Here is a 20,226-nt window from a genome sequence, read left to right as displayed (position 1 = left end):
CGAATACTTTCGCAAGGCACTGTATACATATATAGACTGTAAGCTTGTGAGCGGGGCCCTCACTCCTCTTGGTAGCTGTTGATTTATGTGATTATTTTTATTCTGTAATGTCTTTTATTTTCCGTACTAGTCCCTTCTAAAATGTAAAGTGCTGCAGAATATGTTGGCGCCATAGAAATAAAATTATTTTTATAGTTTTGTAAGGCCTAGCACTACTGACTCCACTGCCAAACAGGTCATGTTGGAGGACATTCCAGGCAGAAGAATGTTCTCCATGTGTCTCCAGACTGTCACATGTGCTCAGTGTGAACCTGTGCTCATCTGTGAAGAGCACAGGGTGCTAATGTCGAATCTGCCTATCTTGGTGTTCTCTGGCAAATGCCAATTGCCCTGCACGGTGTGGTGCTTACAGCCCAACACAGTCTTGTGGACATTGGACCTTTTAAATCACCCTCTTGGAGTCTGTTTCTGACACTTTGAGCAGACACATGAACATTGGTGGCCTGCTGGAGGTAATTTTGCAGGGTTCTGGCACTGTTCCTCCATGCGCAGTGGAGTAGGTAGCGGTCTTGCTGCTGGGTTGTTGACCTACAGCCCCCTCCACGTCTCCTTGTGTATTGTCCAGTCTCCTGGTACCATATCTGCTCCGTACTCTGGACACTGTGCGGACAGACACCGCTACCCTTCTTGCCACAGCTCGCATTGAGGTGCCATCCTGGATGAGCTGCACTACCTGAGCAACTTCTGTGGGTTGTACTGAAGATACTGCCTCATACTACTGTACCCCTAGGAGTGAGAGCAATGACAAAATGCAAAAGTTACCAAAACAGCCAAAAAGGATGAGAACATAGAAATGGTATGTGGTCACCACCAGCAGAACCACTCCTTTGTAGGGGTTGTCTTGTTAATTGCCTTTCATTTTTACCTGTTGTCTGTTCCATTTACACAACAGCAGGATAAATTGATTCACAATCAGTGTTCTTCATAACTGGACAGGTTGATTTCACAGAAGTGTGATTGACTTGGAGTTACATTGTGTTGTTTAGGTGTTCCCTTCATTTTTTTGAGCAGTGTATGTAGAGAGGGGGATCATATATGAGGGATGTTGCGTGTCCCCCAGAATGTGCATAAAAACATACTAAACCCGCTGGAAAGCGTAATTACAGCCCCACCTGTGGTTACAACACAAAATAAGTGAGTGTAGACTTGGTCAAGATATTTGACTAAGTCAGATTTAGGGAAACCAGACATGAGCTTTTATTTTAGGAGAGATCTGTAAGAAGGTAGTGGGACAGATCTCTCCCTCCAGTCTGGGTCTTGGGAGTGGCCCAAGCATCAGTGCAGGAGCTCTGTGAATGCCTGTCTGTGTGAGACAGAGCCAGAGAGCAAAATCCTTAGCACACGGATAATAACATTTGGATTTATTTTGTTTAGAGACATTTAAGTTGCACTTTCTTGGATCATTGCCACATGGATATGAAAGTTGCTGCCTTACACTATACAGTGGGTATGGAAAGTATTCAGACCCATTTAAATTTTTCACTCTTTATTTAACCCCTTCATGACCCAGCCTATTTTGGCCTTAATGACCTTGCCGTTTTTTGCAATTCTGACCAGTGCCCCTTTATGAGGTAATAACCCAGGAACGCTTCAACGGATCCTAGCGATTCTGAGATTGTTTTTTCGTGACATATTGGGCTTCATGTTAGTGGTAAATTTAGGTCGATAATTTCTGAGTTTATTTGTGAAAAAAACGGAAATTTGGCAAAAATTTTGAAAATTTATTTTCACATTTTGAATTTTTATTCTGTTAAACCAGAGAGTTATGTGACACAAAATAGTTAATAAATAACATTTCCCACATGTCTACTTTACATCAGCACAATTTTGGAAACAATTTTTTTTTTTGCTAGGAAGTTATAAGGGTTAAAATTTGACCAGTGATTTCTCATTTTTACAACAAAATTTACAAAACCATTTTTTTTAGGGACCACCTCACATTTGAAGTCAGTTTGAGGGTTCTATATGACTGAAAATACCAAAAAGTGACACCATTCTAAAAACTGCACCCCTCAAGGTGCTCAAAACCACATTCAAGAAGTTTATTAACCCTTCAGGTGTTTCACAGCAGCAGAAGCAACATGGAAGTAAAAAATGAACATTTAACTTTTTAGTCACAAAAATTATCTTTTAGCAACAATTTTTTATTTTCCCAAGGGTAAAAGGAGAAACTGGACCACGGACGTTGTTGTCCAATTTGTCCTGAGTACGCTGATACCTCATATGTGGGGGTAAACCACTGTTTGGGCGCACGGCAGGGCTCGGAAGGGAAGGAGCGCCATTTGACTTTTTCAATGAAAAATTGGCTCCAATCTTTAGCGGACACCATGTCGCGTTTGGAGAGCCCCCGTGTGCCTAAACATTGGAGCTCCCCGACAAGTGACCCCATTTTGGAAACTAGACCCCCCAAGGAACTTATCTAGAAGCATAGTGAGCACTTAAAACCCCCAGGTGCTTCACAAATTGATCCGCAAAAATGAAAAAGTACTTTTTTTTCACACAAAATTTCTTTTAGCCTCAATTCTTTCATTTTCACATGGGCAACGGGATAAAATGGATCCTAAAATTTGTTGGGCAATTTCTCCTGAGTACGCCGATACCTCATATGTGGGGGTAAACCACTGTTTGGGTGCACGGCAAGGCTCGGAAGGGGAGGCGTGCCATTTGACTTTTTGAATGGAAAATTAGCTCCAATCGTTAGCGGACACCATGTCGCGTTTGGAGAGCTCCTGTGTGCCTAAACATTGGAGCTCCCCTACAAGTGACCCCATTTTGGAAACTAGACCCCCCAAGGAACTTATCTAGATGCATAGGGAGCACTTATAACCCCCAGGTGCTTCACAGAAGTTTATAACGCAGAGCCGTCAAAATAAAAAATAATTTTTCTTTCCTCAAAAATGATTTTTAGCCCAGAATTTTTTATTTTCCCAAGGGTAATAGGAGAAATTGGACCCCAAATGTTGTTGTCCAGTTTGTCCTGAGTACGATGATACCCCATATGTGGGGGTAAACCACTGTTTGGGCGCACCGCAGGGCTCGGAAGGGAAGGCACGCCATTTGGCTTTTTGAATGGAAAATTAGCTCCAATCATTAGCGGACACCATGTCGCGTTTGGAGAGCTCCTGTGTGCCTAAACATTGGAGCTCCCCTACAAGTGACCCCATTTTGGAAACTAGACCCCCCAAGGAACTTATCTAGATGCATAGTGAGCACTTATAACCCCCAGGTGCTTCACAGAAGTTTATAACGCAGAGCCATGAAAATAAAAAATAATTTTTCTTTTCTCAAAAATGATTTTTTAGCCCACAATTTTTTATTTTCCCAAGGGTAACAGGAGAAATTGGACCCCAAAAGTTGTTGTCCAGTTTCTCCTGAGTACGCTGATACCCCATATGTGGGGGTAAACCACTGTTTTGGCACACGTCGGGGTTTGGAAGGGAAGTAGTGACGTTTTGAAATGCAGACTTTGATGGAATGCTCTGCGGGCGTCAGGTTGCGTTTGCAGAGCCCCTGATGTGCCTAAACAGTAGGAACTCCCCACAAGTGACTCCATTTTGGAAACTAGACCCCCAAGGAACTTATCTAGATGGGTGGTGAGCACGTTCAACCCCCAAGAGCTTCACAGAAGTTTACAACGCAGAGCCGTGAAAATAAAAAATCATTTTTCTTTCCTCAAAAAAGATGTTTTAGCAAGCAATTTTTTATTTTCACAAGGGTAACAGGAGAAATTGGACCCCAATATTTGTTGCCCAGTTTGTTGTGAGTACGCTGATACCCCATATGTGGGGGTAAACCACTGTTTGGGCACACGTCAGGGCTCGGAAGGGAAGTAGTGACATTTGAAATGCAGACTTTGATGGAATGGTCTGCGGGCGTCACATTGCATTTGCAGAGCCCCTGATGTGCCTAAACAGTAGAAACACCCCACAAGTGACCCCATTTTGGAAACTAGACCCCCCAAGGAACTTATCTAGATGTGTGATGAGCACGTTCAACCCCCAAGTGCTTCACAGAAGTTTACAACGCAGAGCCGTGAAAATAAAAAATCATTTTTCTTTCCTCAAAAAAGATGTTTTAGCAAGCAATTTTTTATTTTCACAAGGGTAACAGGAGAAATTGGGCCCCAATATTTGTTGCCCAGTTTGTTGTGAGTGTGCTGGTACCCCATATGTGGGGGTAAACCACTGTTTGGGCGCACGACAGGGCTCGGAAGGGAAGTAGTGACATTTCAAATGCAGACTTTGATGGAATGATCTGCGGGCATCACGTTGCATTTGCAGAGCCCCTGATGTGCCTAAATAGTAGAAACACCCCACAAGTGACCCCATTTTGGAAACTAGACCCCCGAAGGAACTTATCTAGATGTGTGGTGAGCACTTTCAACCCCCAAGTGCTTCACAGAAGTTAATAACGCAGAGCCGTGAAAATAAAAAATAATTGTTCTTTCCTCAAAAATTATGTTTTAGCAAGTAATTTTTTATTTTTGCAAGGGTAACAAGAGAAATTGGACCCCAACAGTTGTTGCCCAGTTTGTCCTGAGTACGCTGGTACCTCAAATGTGGGAGTACACCACTGTTTGGGCGCACGTCGGGGCTTAGAAGGGAGGGAGCACCATTTGACTTTTTGAACGCAAGATTGGCTGGAATCAATGGTGGTTGTTGTGAATTAGACTTTTTTGGCTCCCTCTTGTGGTCACTAGTGATATGACTCTGGGATTGTCTTTCCTCAGTTTGGCACCCACCTGGGTCGTTAGTCCAGGGGTGTTGCTATATAAACTTCCTGGATTCTCAGTTCTGTGCCTGGCATCGTTGTAATCAGTTCCTTTCTGTTTGCTCCTGTCTGCTGGTCCTGGATCTTGCAAAATTAAGCTAAGTCCTGCTTCCTTGTTTTTTGGTTATTTGCATAGCTCTTATTTTTTGTCCAGCTTGTACTAAATGTGATTCCTGATTTTGCTGGAAGCTCTAGGGGGCTGGTGTTCTCCCCCCGGGCCGTTAGACGGTTCAGGGGTTCTTGAATATCCAGCGTGGAAATTTTGATAGGGTTTTTGCTGACCGTATAAGTCATCTTACTATATTCTGCTATTAGTCAGTGGGCCTCTCTTTGCTAAATATCTAGTTCATTCTTACGTTTGTCTTTTCTCCTTACCTCACCGTTATTATTTGTTGGGGGCTTGTATCCAACTTTTGGGGTCTTTTCTCTGGAGGCAAGAAAGGTCTATCTTTTCCCTTCTAGGGTTAGTTAGTTCTCCGGCTGGCGCGAGACGTCTAGAACCAACGTAGGCACGTTCCCCGGCTGCTGCTATTTGTGGTGCTAGGATTAGATATATGGTCAGTCCAGTTACCACTGCCCTAAGAGCTGTTTTTTTTGTGTTTGCAGACTTGGTATGTACTTTTGAGACCCTCTGCCATTGGGGTCATAACAGTATGCCAGGCCAAGGTTGAATGTTTAATGCATTGCAGAAGTGGGATTACAAGAAAGGAAAGTCTGAGGTTTTTTTTTTTTTCTTTCCTCTCTTTTTTCCTCCCCTTTACCTCTGAGTGGCTTGTGCTTGCTGCAGACATGAATGTCCAGACTTTGATTACAAGTGTGGATCAGCTTGCTGCTCGTGTGCAGGGCATACAAGATTTTGTTACCAGTAGTCCAATGTCTGAACCTAAAATACCTATTCCTGAACTGTTCTCTGGAGACCGATTTAAGTTTAGGAATTTCAGGAATAATTGTAAATTGTTTCTATCTCTGAGACCCCGTTCATCTGGAGACTCAGCTCAGCAAGTAAAAATTGTTATCTCTTTCTTACGGGGCGACCCTCAGGATTGGGCCTTCTCGCTAGCGCCAGGAGATCCGGCATTGGCAAATATTGATGCGTTTTTTCTGGCGCTCGGATTGCTTTACGAGGAACCCAATCTTGAAATTCAGGCAGAAAAAGCCTTGCTGGCTATTTCTCAGGGTCAGGATGAAGCTGAAGTGTATTGCCAAAAATTTCGGAAATGGTCCGTGCTTACTCAGTGGAATGAGTGTGCTCTGGCCGCAAATTTCAGAAATGGCCTTTCTGAAGCCATTAAGAATGTGATGGTGGGTTTCTCCATTCCTACAGGTCTGAATGATTCCATGGCGCTGGCTATTCAAATTGACCGGCGTTTGCGGGAGCGCAAAGCCGCGAATCCTCTGGTGGTGTTGTCTGAACAAACACCTGATTTAATGCAATGTGGTAGAATTCAGACTAGAAATGAACGGAAAAATCATAGACGTCAGAATGGGTTGTGTTTTTACTGTGGTGATTCTACACGTTATATCAGCATGCTCTAAACGCCTAACTAGGGTTGTTAGTCCTGTCGCCATTGGTAATTTACAACCTAAATTTATTTTGTCTGTGACTTTAATTTGCTCATTGTCCTCCTACCCTGTTATGGCGTCTGTGGATTCAGGTGCTGCCCTGAGTCTTATGGATCTGTCGTTTGCCAAGCGCTGTGGTTTTGTTCTTGAGCCGTTGGTTAATCCTATCCCTCTTAGAGGTATTGATGCTACGCCATTGGCGGAAAATAAACCGCAGTTTTGGACACAGGTAACCATGTGCATGACTCCTGAACATCGGGAGGTGATTCGTTTTCTTGTTCTGCATAAAATGCATGATTTGGTCGTTTTGGGTCTGCCATGGTTACAGACCCATAATCCAGTCTTGGATTGGAAGGCAATGTCTGTGTCAAGTTGGGGCTGTCAGGGAATTCATGGTGATTCCCCGCCGGTGTCTATTGCTTCCTCTACTCCTTCGGAAGTTCCTGAGTATTTGTCTGATTACCAGGATGTATTCAGCGAGTCCAGGTCCAGTGCTCTTCCTCCTCATAGGGACTGTGACTGCGCTATAGATTTGATTCCAGGTAGTAAATTTCCTAAGGGAAGATTATTTAATCTGTCTGTACCTGAGCATACCGCAATGCGTTCGTATATCAAGGAATCTCTGGAGAAGGGGCATATCCGTCCATCCTCTTCCCCTCTTGGTGCGGGATTCTTTTTTGTGGCTAAGAAGGACGGATCTTTGAGACCTTGTATTGACTATCGGCTTCTGAATAAAATCACTGTTAAATTTCAGTATCCTTTGCCTCTGTTGTCGGACTTGTTTGCCCGGATTAAAGGTGCCAAGTGGTTCACCAAGATAGATCTTCGTGGTGCGTACAACCTTGTGCGCATTAAGCAAGGAGATGAATGGAAAACTGCATTTAATACGCCCGAAGGTCATTTTGAGTACTTGGTGATGCCTTTCGGGCTCTCTAATGCTCCTTCAGTGTTTCAGTCCTTTATGCATGATATTTTCCGGAAGTATCTGGATAAATTTATGATTGTTTATCTGGATGATATTCTGTTTTTTTCTGATGATTGGGACTCGCATGTAGAGCAGGTCAGGATGGTGTTTCAGGTTTTGCGTGAGAATGCTTTGTTTGTTAAGGGCTCAAAGTGTCTCTTTGGAGTACAGAAGGTTCCCTTTTTGGGTTTTATTTTTTCCCCTTCTGCGGTGGAGATGGACCCAGTCAAGGTCCGAGCTATTCATGATTGGACTCAACCCACGTCAGTTAAGAGTCTTCAGAAGTTCTTGGGTTTTGCTAACTTCTACCGTCGTTTTATCGCTAATTTTTTTAGCGTTGTTAAACCTTTGACGGATATGACCAAGAAAGGTTCTGATGTTGCTAACTGGGCTCCTGCAGCCGTGGAAGCTTTTCAAGAGTTGAAGCGCCGGTTTACTTCGGCGCCTGTTTTGTGCCAGCCTGATGTCTCACTTCCCTTTCAGGTTGAAGTGGATGCTTCTGAGATTGGGGCAGGGGCCGTTTTGTCGCAGAGAGGCCCTGGTTGCTCTGTAATGAGACCATGTGCTTTTTTCTCTAGGAAGTTTTCGCCTGCTGAGCGGAATTATGATGTTGGCAATCGGGAGTTGTTAGCCATGAAGTGGGCATTTGAGGAGTGGCGTCATTGGCTCGAGGGTGCTAAGCATCGTGTGGTGGTCTTGACTGATCACAAAAATCTGATGTATCTCGAGTCTGCTAAACGCCTGAATCCTAGACAGGCCCGCTGGTCATTGTTTTTCTCCCGTTTTGACTTTGTGGTCTCGTATTTACCAGGTTCAAAGAATGTGAAGGCTGATGCTCTTTCAAGGAGCTTTGTGCCTGACTCTCCTGGAGTCGCAGAACCAGTTGGTATTCTCAAAGAGGGAGTTATCCTGTCAGCCATTTCTCCGGATTTGCGACGTGTGTTGCAGAGATTTCAGGCTGGTAGACCTGACTCTTGTCCACCTGACAGACTGTTTGTTCCTGATAAGTGGACCAGCAGAGTCATTTCCGAGGTTCATTCCTCGGTGTTGGCAGGGCATCCGGGAATTTTTGGCACCAGAGATCTGGTGGCTAGGTCCTTTTGGTGGCCTTCCTTGTCACGGGATGTGCGGTCATTTGTGCAGTCCTGTGGGACTTGTGCTCGAGCTAAGCCTTGCTGTTCTCGTGCCAGCGGGTTGCTCTTGCCCTTGCCTGTTTCGAAGAGGCCTTGGACACACATTTCCATGGATTTCATTTCAGATCTTCCGGTGTCTCAGGGCATGTCTGTCATCTGGGTGGTATGTGATCGCTTTTCCAAGATGGTCCATTTGGTATCTTTGCCTAAGCTGCCTTCCTCTTCCGATCTGGTTCCTTTGTTCTTTCAGAATGTGGTTCGTTTACACGGCATTCCTGAGAATATTGTGTCTGACAGAGGATCCCAGTTTGTTTCCAGGTTCTGGCGATCCTTTTGTGCTAAGATGGGCATTGATTTGTCGTTTTCGTCTGCCTTTCATCCTCAGACTAATGGACAAACGGAGCGAACTAATCAGACTCTGGAGGCTTATTTGAGGTGTTTTGTTTCTGCAGATCAGGATGATTGGGTGACCTTCTTGCCGTTGGCTGAGTTTGCCCTTAATAATCGGGCTAGTTCCGCTACTTTGGTTTCACCATTTTTTTGCAACTCTGGTTTCCATCCTCGTTTTTCCTCGGGACATGTGGAGCCTTCTGACTGTCCTGGGGTAGATTCCGTGGTGGATAGGTTGCAGCAGATCTGGAATCATGTGGTGGACAACTTAAAGTTGTCACAGGAGAAGGCTCAGCGTTTTGCCAACCGCCGCCGCGGTGTGGGTCCCCGACTTCGTGTTGGGGATTTGGTATGGCTGTCTTCTCGATTTGTTCCTATGAAGGTCTCCTCTCCTAAATTTAAGCCTCGCTTCATCGGTCCTTACAAGATATTGGAAATCCTTAATCCTGTGTCCTTTCGCTTGGATCTTCCGGTGTCGTTTGCCATTCACAACGTGTTCCATAGGTCTTTGTTGCGGCGGTACGTTGTACCTGTGGTTCCTTCTGTTGAGCCTCCTGCTCCGGTGTTGGTTGAGGGCGAGTTGGAGTACGTGGTGGAGAAGATCTTGGATTCTCGTCTCTCCAGGCGGAGGCTTCAGTATCTGGTCAAGTGGAAGGGCTATGGTCAGGAGGATAATTCCTGGGTGGTTGCCTCTGATGTGCATGCGGCCGATTTAGTTCGTGCCTTTCACGCTGCTCATCCTGATCGCCCTGGTGGTCTTGGTGAGGGTTCGGTGACCCCTCCTTAAAGGGGGTGTACTGTTGTGAATTAGACTTTTTTTGGCTCCCTCTTGTGGTCACTAGTGATATGACTTTTGGATTGTCTTTCCTCAGTTTGGCACCCACCTGGGTCGTTAGTCCAGGGGTGTTGCTATATAAACTTCCTGGATTCTCAGTCCTGTGCCTGGCATCGTTGTAATCAGTTCCTTTCTGTTTGCTCCTGTCTGCTGGTCCTGGATCTTGCAAAATTAAGCTAAGTCCTGCTTCCTTGTTTTTTGGTTATTTGCATAGCTCTTATTTTTTGTCCAGCTTGTACTAAATGTGATTCCTGATTTTGCTGGAAGCTCTAGGGGGCTGGTGTTCTCCCCCCGGGCCGTTAGACGGTTCGGGGGTTCTTGAATATCCAGCGTGGAAATTTTGATAGGGTTTTTGCTGACCGCATAAGTCATCTTACTATATTCTGCTATTAGTCAGTGGGCCTCTCTTTGCTAAATATCTAGTTCATTCTTACGTTTGTCTTTTCTCCTTACCTCACCGTTATTATTTGTTGGGGGCTTGTATCCAACTTTTGGGGTCTTTTCTCTGGAGGCAAGAAAGGTCTATCTTTTCCCTTCTAGGGTTAGTTAGCTCTCCGGCTGGCGCGAGACGTCTAGAACCAACGTAGGCACGTTCCCCGGCTGCTGCTATTTGTGGTGCTAGGATTAGATATATGGTCAGTCCAGTTACCACTGCCCTAAGAGCTGTTTTTTTTGTGTTTGCAGACTTGGTATGTACTTTTGAGACCCTCTGCAATTGGGGTCATAACAGGTGGCGCCATGTTGCGTTTGGAGACCCCTGATGTGCCTAAACAGTGGAAACCCCTCAATTCTAACTTCAACACTAACCCCAACACACCCCTAATCCTAATCCCAACTGTAGCCATAACCCTAATCACAACCCTAACCCCAACACACCCCTAACCACAACCCTAACCCCAACACATAGAAAAAAAGAACTGAGTCATAGCTAATTATAGAAAATACAAAATTGTTTTTATTAATGCCAAATAGTACACAAAAACAGATAAATATAAAAGGAGCACGTGTAAAACAGTCAAATGGACTAAAAATAAACACTGGGTCAGTGATACAAAGATCCCAAGATATCAGGTGCCGGCTACAGAGCTGTACATCATGGGCAAATAGAGGTTTGGATGTGTCACCATATAGGTAATAATAAGAAAAAGGGGGCAGATGTAACTAGGTGCTTTAAAGAACAGGATATTCCTATAGGTGCTTAATTGCTACCCCTAGATAAATCACAACACCTATACTGCCTTCATATTTCTGGTAAAACAGTAAACATTGGTGGCACAAAGAAACAGAATGTAAAAGGTCTAAGTCAAATTACATTACCCGTCATGATGCAGAGCACTGGAGCCGGGACCAATTCCCCAATTGAAGGCAGTATAGGTGTTGTGATTTATCTAGGGGTAGCAATTAAGCACCTATAGGAATATCCTGTTCTTTAAAGCACCTAGTTACATCTGCCCCCTTTTTCTTATTATTACCTATATGGTGACACATCCAAACCTCTATTTGCCCATGATGTACAGCTCTGTAGCCGGCACCTGATATCTTGGGATCTTTGTATCACTGACCCAGTGTTTATTTTTAGTCCATTTGACTGTTTTACACGTGCTCCTTTTATATTTATCTGTTTTTGTGTACTATTTGGCATTAATAAAAACAATTTTGTATTTTCTATAATTAGCTATGACTCAGTTCTTTTTTTCTATATATTGCTAATGTTGAGTCGCTAAAATTTCTAATATGCAATTAGCATATAGGTGTAGATTTGCACATCGTCCTGCATACTTATAATAATGGTTTGGAGAGGTTATATACCTAACCCCAACACACCCGTAACCCTAATTCCAACCCTAATCCTAACCCTAATCCCAACCCTAACCCTAATCCCAACCCTAACCACAACTGTAACCCCAACACACCCCTAACCCTATCCGTAACCCTAACCACAAGCCTAATCTTAACCCTATTTCCAACCCTAGCCCTAATTCCAACCCTAACTCTAATTCCAACCCTAACCCTAAGGCTATGTGCCCACGTTGCGGATTCGTGTGAGATTTTTCCGCACGATTTTTGAAAAATCTGCAGGTAAAAGGCACTGCGTTTTACCTGCGGATTTACAGCGGATTTCCAGTGTTTTTTTGTGCGGATTTCACCTGCGGATACCTATTGAGGAACAGGTGTAAAACGCTGCGGAATCCGCACAAAGAATTGACATGCTGCGGAAAATACAACGCAGCGTTTCTGCACGAAATTTTCCGCACCATGGGCACAGCGGATTTGGTTTTCCATAGGTGTACATGGTACTGTAAACCTGATGGAAAACTGCTACGAATTCGCAGCGGCCAATCCGCTGCGGATCCGCGGCCAATCCGCTGCGGATCCGCGGCCAATCCGCTGCGGATCCGCGGCCAAATCCGCACTGTGTGCACATGCCATAACCCTAACCCTACCCCTTGTTCTAGTTCTAACCCTAACCCTAGTGGAAAAAAAATATGTATATATTTTCTTTATTTTATTATTGTCCCTACCTATGGGGGTGATAAAGGGGGGGGTTTATTTATTATTTTTTTAATTTTGATCGCTGTGATAGAACCTACCACAGCGATCAAAATGTACTTTGCCGGCCAGCAGATTCGGCGGGCGCACTGCGCATGCGCCCGCCATTTTGGAAGATGGCGGCGCCCAGGGAGAAGACGGACCGACTTCGGGAGGCTCGGTAAGTATGAGGGGGTGGTGGGGGGTGGATCGGAGCACAGGGGGGGGGGATCGGAGGACCGGGGGAGCGGACAGGAGCACAGGGGAGCGGACAGGAGCACGGGGGAGCGGACAGGGGGACGGAGGGGGGTACCGGACAGAACGGAGGACTGGGGAGGAGATCGGGGGCGGTGGGGGGGGGGGGCAGAACATGATTTCCAGCCATGGCAGATGCTATTGCAGCATCGGCCATGGCTGGATTGCAATATTTCACCATTTTCATAGGTGAAATATTGCAAATTGCTCTGATTGGCTGTTGCACTTTCAACAGCCAATCAGAGCGATCGTAGCCACGTGGGGGCAAAGCCACCCCCCCTGGGCTGAAGTACAACTCCCCCTCTCCCTGCAGATCGGGTAAAATAGGAGTTAACCCTTTCACCCGATCTGCAGGGACGCGATCATTCCATGACGCCACATAGGCGTCATGGGTCGGATTGGCACCGACTTTCATGACGCCTACGTGGCGTCAAAGGTCGGGAAGGGGTTAATTGCAGCCATTTGATAAATTCAAAAAAGTTCATTTTTTCACATTAATGTACACTCTGCACCCCATCTTGACTAAAAAAAACAAATGTAGATGTTTTTGCAGGTTTATTAAAAAAGAAAAGCTGAAATATCACATGGTCATAAGTATTCAGACCCTTTGCTCAGTATTGAGTTAATACAGCCACGAGTCTTCTTGGGAATGATGCAACACGTTTTTCACACCTGGATTTAGAGATCCTCTGCCACGCTTCCTTGCAGATCCTCTCCAGTTCTGTCAAGCTGGTTGGTGGACAGCCATTTTCAGGTCTCTCCAGAGATGCTCAATTGGGTTTAGGTCAGGGCTCTGGCTGGGCCAGTCAAGAATGGTCAGAGAGTTGTTCTGAAGCCACTCCTTTGTAATTTTAGCTGTGTGCTTAGGGTCATTGTCTTGTTAGAAGGTGAACCTTCAGCCAAGTCTGAGGTCCAGAGCACTCTGGAAGAGGTTTTCATCCAGGATATCTCTGTACTTGGCCACATTCATGTTTCCTTCAGTGACAACCAGTCATCCTGTCCCTGCAGCTGAAAAACACCCCCATAGCATGATGCTGCCACACCATGTTTCACTGTTTGGATTGTATTGGGCAGGGGATGAGCAGTGCCTGGTCTTCTCCACACATACAGCTTAGAATTATCACCAAAAAGGTCTCTTTTCCTCTCATCAGACCAGAGAATCTTACTTCTCATAGTCTGGGAGTCCTCCAAGTGTTTTATAGCAAACTCCATGTGGGCTTTCATATGTCTTGCACTGAGGAGAGGCTTCCGTCGGGCCTCTCTGCCATAAAGGCCCAACTGGTGGAGGGCTGCAGTGATAGTTGACTTTGTGGAACTTTCTCCCATCTTCCTACTGCATCTCTGGAGCTCAGCCACAGTGATCTTGGGGTTCTTCTTTACCTCTCCCACCAAGGCTCTTCTCCCACGATTGCTCAGTTTGGCTGGACGGCCAGGTCTAGGAAGACTTCTGGTGGTCCCAAACTTCTTCCATTTAAGGATTATGGAGGCCACTGTGCTCTTAGATACCTTGAGTACCTCAGACATTCTGCTGTAACCTTGGCCAGATCTGTGCCTTGCCACAATTCTGTCTCTGAGCTCCTTGGCCAGTTCCTTTGACTGTTGTGAACTCCGTTTTCAGGCTCCCTCTTGTGGTCACAGATGGTATTGTGTGACTTTGGTTTTTTGGCTCCCCCTGGTGGTTTGGTTTATTATCCTGCGGGTCTGCTGGATCAGCTGCCTCGTTATTCACCAGGGAGGCTCCTATTTAGCTCTGCTTCACTTCCACTTGTTGCCGGCTGTCAATGTATTCAGTGCTATTCTGATTACTCCTGATTATCTCGTTTTCTGCCTCTTCAGGATAAGCTAAGTTCTGTTTGAATATTTTTTGCTCATCTGCCTGCAATATGATTTCTGTGTATGATGAGTCTAGTCCAGCTTGCTAATATGTGATTTCTTTTTGCTGGTAAGCTCTGGGGTACGGAGTTGCTTCCCCCGCACCGTTAGTTGGTGCGGGGGCTCGAGCAATCTCTGCGTGGATATTTTGAATAGGGTTTTTTATTGACCGCACAGTTCCCTTCCTATTTTCTGCTATCTAGTATTAGCGGGCCTCATTTGCTAAATCTGATTTCATCTCTGCGTTTGTGCTTTCCCCTTAACTCACCGTTAATATTTGTGGGGGGCTATTCTATATCTTTGGGGTCATTCCACTGAGGCAAGTGAGGACTTACTTTCCCTCCAGGAATAGTCAGTTTCTCAGGCCGTGACGAGACGTCTAGGATTTTTAGGTAACGTTCCACGGCTGCCTATAGTTGTTTGCGGATAGGATCAGGTTGCGGTCAATCTAGTTACCACTTCCCCAGAGCTAGTAGTCTGTTACTTAGCTAGTCCGACCTGCGATCCTTGCCACTAGGATCATAACATTTGACCTCATGATTCTCATTTGGTCTGACATTCACTGTGAGCTGTGAGGTCTTGTATAGACAGGTGTGTGCCTTTCCAAATCTGTCCTATCCGTTTAATTAAACACAGCTGGACTCCAATGAAGGAGTAGAACCATCTCAAGGAGGATCACAAGGAAATGGATAGCTTGTGACTTAAATATGAGTGTCTGAGCAAAGGGTCTGAATACTTATGACCATGTGATATTTCAGTTTTTCTTTTTTAATAAATCTGCAAAAAAATTAACATTTCTGTTTTTTTGTCAATTAAGATGGGGTTCAGAGTGTACATTAATGAGAAAGAAATTAACTTTTTTGAATTTACCAAATGGCTGCAATGAAACAGAGTGAAAGATGTAAAGGGAAAGAAATTAACTTTTTTGAATTTACCAAATGGCTGCAATGAAACAGAGTGAAAGATGTAAAGGGGTCTGAACACTTTCCGTACCCACTGTGTGTTTGTAAGTGCATGTGTGTGTGCGTATATGAATGTATATTATTTATTTGTAATATTTTTCTTTATTTCTCTCTGAAAAAAAAAAAAATTACTATCCTTTTGTGCCAGAATCTGAGACAATGTGTTTGCCTGCTTGGCTAGAATGGAGACATGTGTAAATTAAAAGTTATAATGGTCAGAGTTATATAAGGCACCTCTACTCTATAGAGACCCTGTGTTAGGAGTCGAGATCCCGCCTCTGCACAGGGGGAGTCTCGAACCATCTCCGCTGTGGTCTCCCATTCTTCTCCAGCCGCAGTGGAGCCTGCTCAGCGGAGACGTCGGTCTCGGCGTCTGGCTCAGCCTGATACTGTGCGGATGGTTACTGCTGCCTTTCCAGGTTCAGCCATTGTAGCCAGTACTGGTCAGCGGCGAGCAGACGTCTCTGGGACTAAGTCTTGCTTTTCCCCTTCTGAGCATGCCCAAGGTAAGACCTGTCATTGGAGGTCAAGGGTCACATGCTCAGGTACTGCAGCAGCTCCCATTGGTCCTCTAGGAAGGTCCTGAAGTTGCTCAGGTGCTGTGGCAGCTCCCATTGGTCCTCTAGGAAGGTCCTGAAGTTGCTGCAGCTATAAAAGGTTGCAGGGCTGCACGACCATGCGCTAGGATCAGCTTATGTCATGAGCTTTTGCTATTCAGTGGTCTTGTCTGCTTGTGGTCAGGGTCCGGCTGAAATAAGCCACTAGAATACCGGCACCTCCGGTGAGGAGTTTTGTATGGTGAATTCAGGGCTGGCGTAAAGCCATTAGAATTCCGGCTCCACCGGAGAGGAGGTGTGTGTGTGCTTGCTACTCCCTGACCACTGATTGCTTTTGCTCTGTTAGGCAGCTGTGTTCCCCTGTGACGCTAACAGGGCACAGCGTTTTCCCTTCTGTTCGACTCTGAGAAGTAACAGAGTTCGCTAATACCGCCACATTGTGCCACCATTTGCTAGCAGCGGGTTTGTCTCCTGCACGGTGGACCCCGGGCTGCGAACGCACCAATAATTATATCTAAATATTCTCGGTGCGTTCTGCTAGCCCTAACACCCTGGTACTTTACAATCAGAGTATAGTTAAATACCATTATATGAACTTAAATCGGAGAGGTCTGCAGCACAAGTGAAGTGCAGCCTAGTTTACTGCAAACAAGTCTTCAGAAGGAGGTAGAATACAGTCTGATATTGAGCCTATTTTTGTTATTTCTTATTTTCTCTTTATTTTTATTCTTTATAGAATGGAAGAGGACAATTCTAAGCATAAAAACAGCTACCATGCTGCAACAGAAAGATTATTTGAAGCAAGCAGGTTGTCAACCCCCAGGCTTTTTATAAAGCACATGACGGTCAATAGCACAAATGAGCAAGTATACACTTTAGACAATAACTCTTCTCTTAAATGGCTGAATGAGAATATGAAGTGGGCTGGTATTGTTTGGTGTTCATTGACACCTATCTAATAGTATGTGTGTACTACATTATAGATATGTATATAGAAATATTTCACGCAGTTTCATTATTATTTTTCAATAATAAAGCAAATAAAGCAGTGACTAGTTACTCTGTATACATTTAATTTGATTCATAATTTAGGTTTTAGTAGGTTTTTATTTGTCGTGTTTGTGACTGGTTCAAATGTTATGCGAGATATCTTAAGTATGAATAAATATAAAATATTTGAAACTTGTGGTTGTGTTTCATTCTATTTCAGATACTTGGTATAACAGTTCATAAGGATAAATTTGGCAAGTGTGGTATTATCTTGAAAAACTATTTTAGTACATATTCCAAAGTACAGTCATGGCCAAAAGTTTTGAGAATGACACCAAAATTATATTTTCACATGATCTGCTGCCCTCTGGTTTTTATTAGTGTTTGTCTGATGTTTATATCACATACAGAAATATAATTGCAATCATATTATGAGTACCAATAGGTTATATTGACAGTTAGAATGAGTTAATGCATCAAGTCAATATTTGCAGTGTTGACCCTTCTTCTTCAAGACCTCTGCAATTCTCCCTGGCATGCTCTCAATCAACTTCTGGACCAAATCCTGACTGATAGCAGTCCATTCTTGCATAATCAACGCTTGCATTTTGCCAGAATTTGTTGGTTTTTGTTTGTCCACCCGTCTCTTGATGATTGACCACAAGTTCTCAATGGGATTAAGATCTGGGGAGTTTCCAGGCCATGGACCCAAAATCTCTATGTTTTGTTCCATGAGCCATTTAGTTATCACCTTTGCTTTATGGCAAGGTGCTCCATCATGCTGGAAAAGGCATTGTTGGGCGCCAAACTGCTCTTGGACGGTTGAGAGAAGTTGCTCTTGGAGGACATTCTGGTACCATTGTTTATTCATGGCTGTGTTTTTAGGCAAGACTGTGAGTGAGCCGATTCCCTTGGCTGAGAAGCAACCCCACACATGAATGGTTTCAGGATGCTTTACAGTTGGCATGAGACAAGACTGGTGGTAGTGCTCACCTCTTCTTCTCCGAATAAGCTGTTTTCCAGATGTCCCAAACAATCGAAAAGGGGATTCATCAGAGAAAACGACTTTGCCCCAGTCCTCAGCAGTCCACTCCCTGTACCTTTTGCAGAATATCAGTCGGTCCCTGATGTTTTTTCTGGAGAGAAGTGGCTTCTTTGCTGCCCTCCTTGAAACCAGGCCTTGCTCAAAGAGTCTCCGCCTCACAGTGCGTGCAGAAGCACTCACACCAGCCTGCTGCCATTCCTGAGCAAGCTCGGCACTGCTGGGAGTCCGATCCCGCAGCTGAAACAGTTTTAAGATACGGTCCTGGCGCTTGCTGGTCTTTCTTGGGCGCCCTGGAGCCTTTTTGACAACAATGGAAGCTCTCTCCTTGAAGTTCTTGATGATGCGATAGATTGTTGACTGAGGTGCAATCTTTGTAGCTGCGATACTCTTCCCTGTTATGCCATTTTTGTGCAGTGCAATGATTGCTGCACGTGTTTCTTTAGAGATAACCATGGTTAACTGAAGAGAAACAATGATACCAAGCACCAGCCTCCTTTTAAAGTGTCCAGTGATGTCATTCTTACTTAATCATGACTGATCGCCATCCCTGTCCTCATCAACACCCACACCTGTGTTAATGGATCAATCACTAAAACGATGTTAGCTGCTCCTTTTAAGGGTACTGTCACACAATCACACTTTGGACGCTACGACGGCACGATCCGTGACGTCGCAGCGTCGTATGAGTATCGCTCCAGCGTCGTAGACTGTGGTCACACGTTGCAATCACGGCGCTGGAGCGATGCCGAAGTCCCCGGGTAACCAGGGTAAACATCGGGTTACTAAGCGCAGGGCCGCGCTTAGTAACCCGATGTTTACCCTGGTTACCAGCGTAAACGTAAAAAAAACAAACAGTACATACATTCCGGTGTCTGTCCCCCGGTGTTCTGCTTCTCTCCACTGTGTAAGCAGCAGAGCCGGAAAGCACAGCGGTGACGTCAGACGTCACCGCTGTGCTCGCTTTCCGGCTGGCAGGCGCTCACAGTGCAGAGAAGCTGAGACGCCGGAGGACAGACACCGGAATGTGAGTATGTACTGTTTGTTTTTTTTTACTTTTACGCTGGTAACCACGGTAAACATCGGGTTACTAAGCGCGGCCCTGCGCTTAGTTACCCGATGTTTACCCTGGTTACAAGCGAACACATCGCTGGATCGCTGTCACACACAACGATCCAGCGATGTCAGCGGGTGATCAAGCGACGAAAGAAAGTTCCAAACGATCTGCTACGACGTACGATTCTCAGCAGGATCCCTGATCGCTGCTGCGTGTCAGACACAGCGATATCGTATGGATATCGCTGGAACGTCACGGATCGTACCGTCGTAGCGATCAAAGTGTGACTGTGTGACAGTACCCTAAGGCAGGACTGCAATGATGTTGAAATGTGTTTTGGGGGTTAAAGTTCATTTTCTGGGCAAATATTGACTTTGCAAGTACAGTAATTGCTGTTAAGCTGATCACTCTGACATTCAGGAGTATATGCAAATTGCCATTAGAAAAAATGAAGCAGTAGACTTTGTAAAAATTAATATTTGTCTCATTCTCAAAATTTTTGTCCATGACTGTAATATATGAACATTGCACATGTTCCCCTTACTTCTTAACCTTTGGCTACATCATACTTATATTTATGTAAAGAGGAGCAAAGTAGGGAGCAGGTTTAGGAGTTGAACTTTTTTTATATGCAGCAGTTGTCATCTGTACATTTCAGCAGTCTGCAGAAAAAAAAGCCAGGGCCAGAGCTAGTTTAAAAGGTTAATATCTTGTCTACCACTAAGGAGCTAAACAAACCAATTGAGTCATATGCATATACAAAAGGATGAGAGTTGTCAAGCATTGGAGTAGTTGTATGAAGCATAAGGGGGTTTTCAAACTAACAAAAGTTGATTTTAATCAATAGATGTTGAAATAATAATAACTTCTACAATTGGATGTGTTTAAGTAAAATGTTCTTGTGCTGAGATAATCTTATAAATGTGCCCCTGCTGTGTACTGTGTAATGGCTGTGTCTGACCGTACAGGAACATGGTCTGATCATACCACAGCTCCTGACCAGGAAGGGGGTGCAAAGAGTATACAGACATTACAGCATGGGATCACAGCTCATTCATTTTGTGAGGTAAAACATTTCCCTGCCTGTTTTTAAATAATGTTTTACTTCAAAGAATCATTTGTGATCCCGTGCTGTAATGTCTGTATCCTTTTTTTTTTTCCCCCGCCCAGGAGCTGTGGTATGATCAGACAAATGTTCCTGCACGGTCAGATACATCCATTACACAGTACACAACAGGGGCACATTT

The 20,226-nt window shown here is 44.7% G+C and overlaps 1 protein-coding gene across 1 annotated transcript in view; it reads left to right on the top strand.

Annotated features, from left to right (window-relative positions):
• Positions 1 to 16,942, top strand: part of TOPAZ1 (testis and ovary specific TOPAZ 1) — a 353,700-nt gene extending 336,758 nt beyond the window's left edge. The window contains exon 20 of the mRNA XM_077268982.1: positions 16,627 to 16,942. Coding sequence (XP_077125097.1) covers positions 16,627 to 16,849 — 223 coding nt within the window. The 3' untranslated portion in view covers positions 16,850 to 16,942. The remainder of the gene's footprint in view (positions 1 to 16,626) is intronic.
• Positions 16,943 to 20,226: the final 3,284 nt, after the last annotated feature.

Source organism: Ranitomeya variabilis, chromosome 6 (assembly GCF_051348905.1).
Source record: "Ranitomeya variabilis isolate aRanVar5 chromosome 6, aRanVar5.hap1, whole genome shotgun sequence".
Lineage (NCBI taxonomy): Eukaryota > Metazoa > Chordata > Amphibia > Anura > Dendrobatidae > Ranitomeya > Ranitomeya variabilis.
This window is presented reverse-complemented; position numbering and strand designations above follow the sequence as displayed.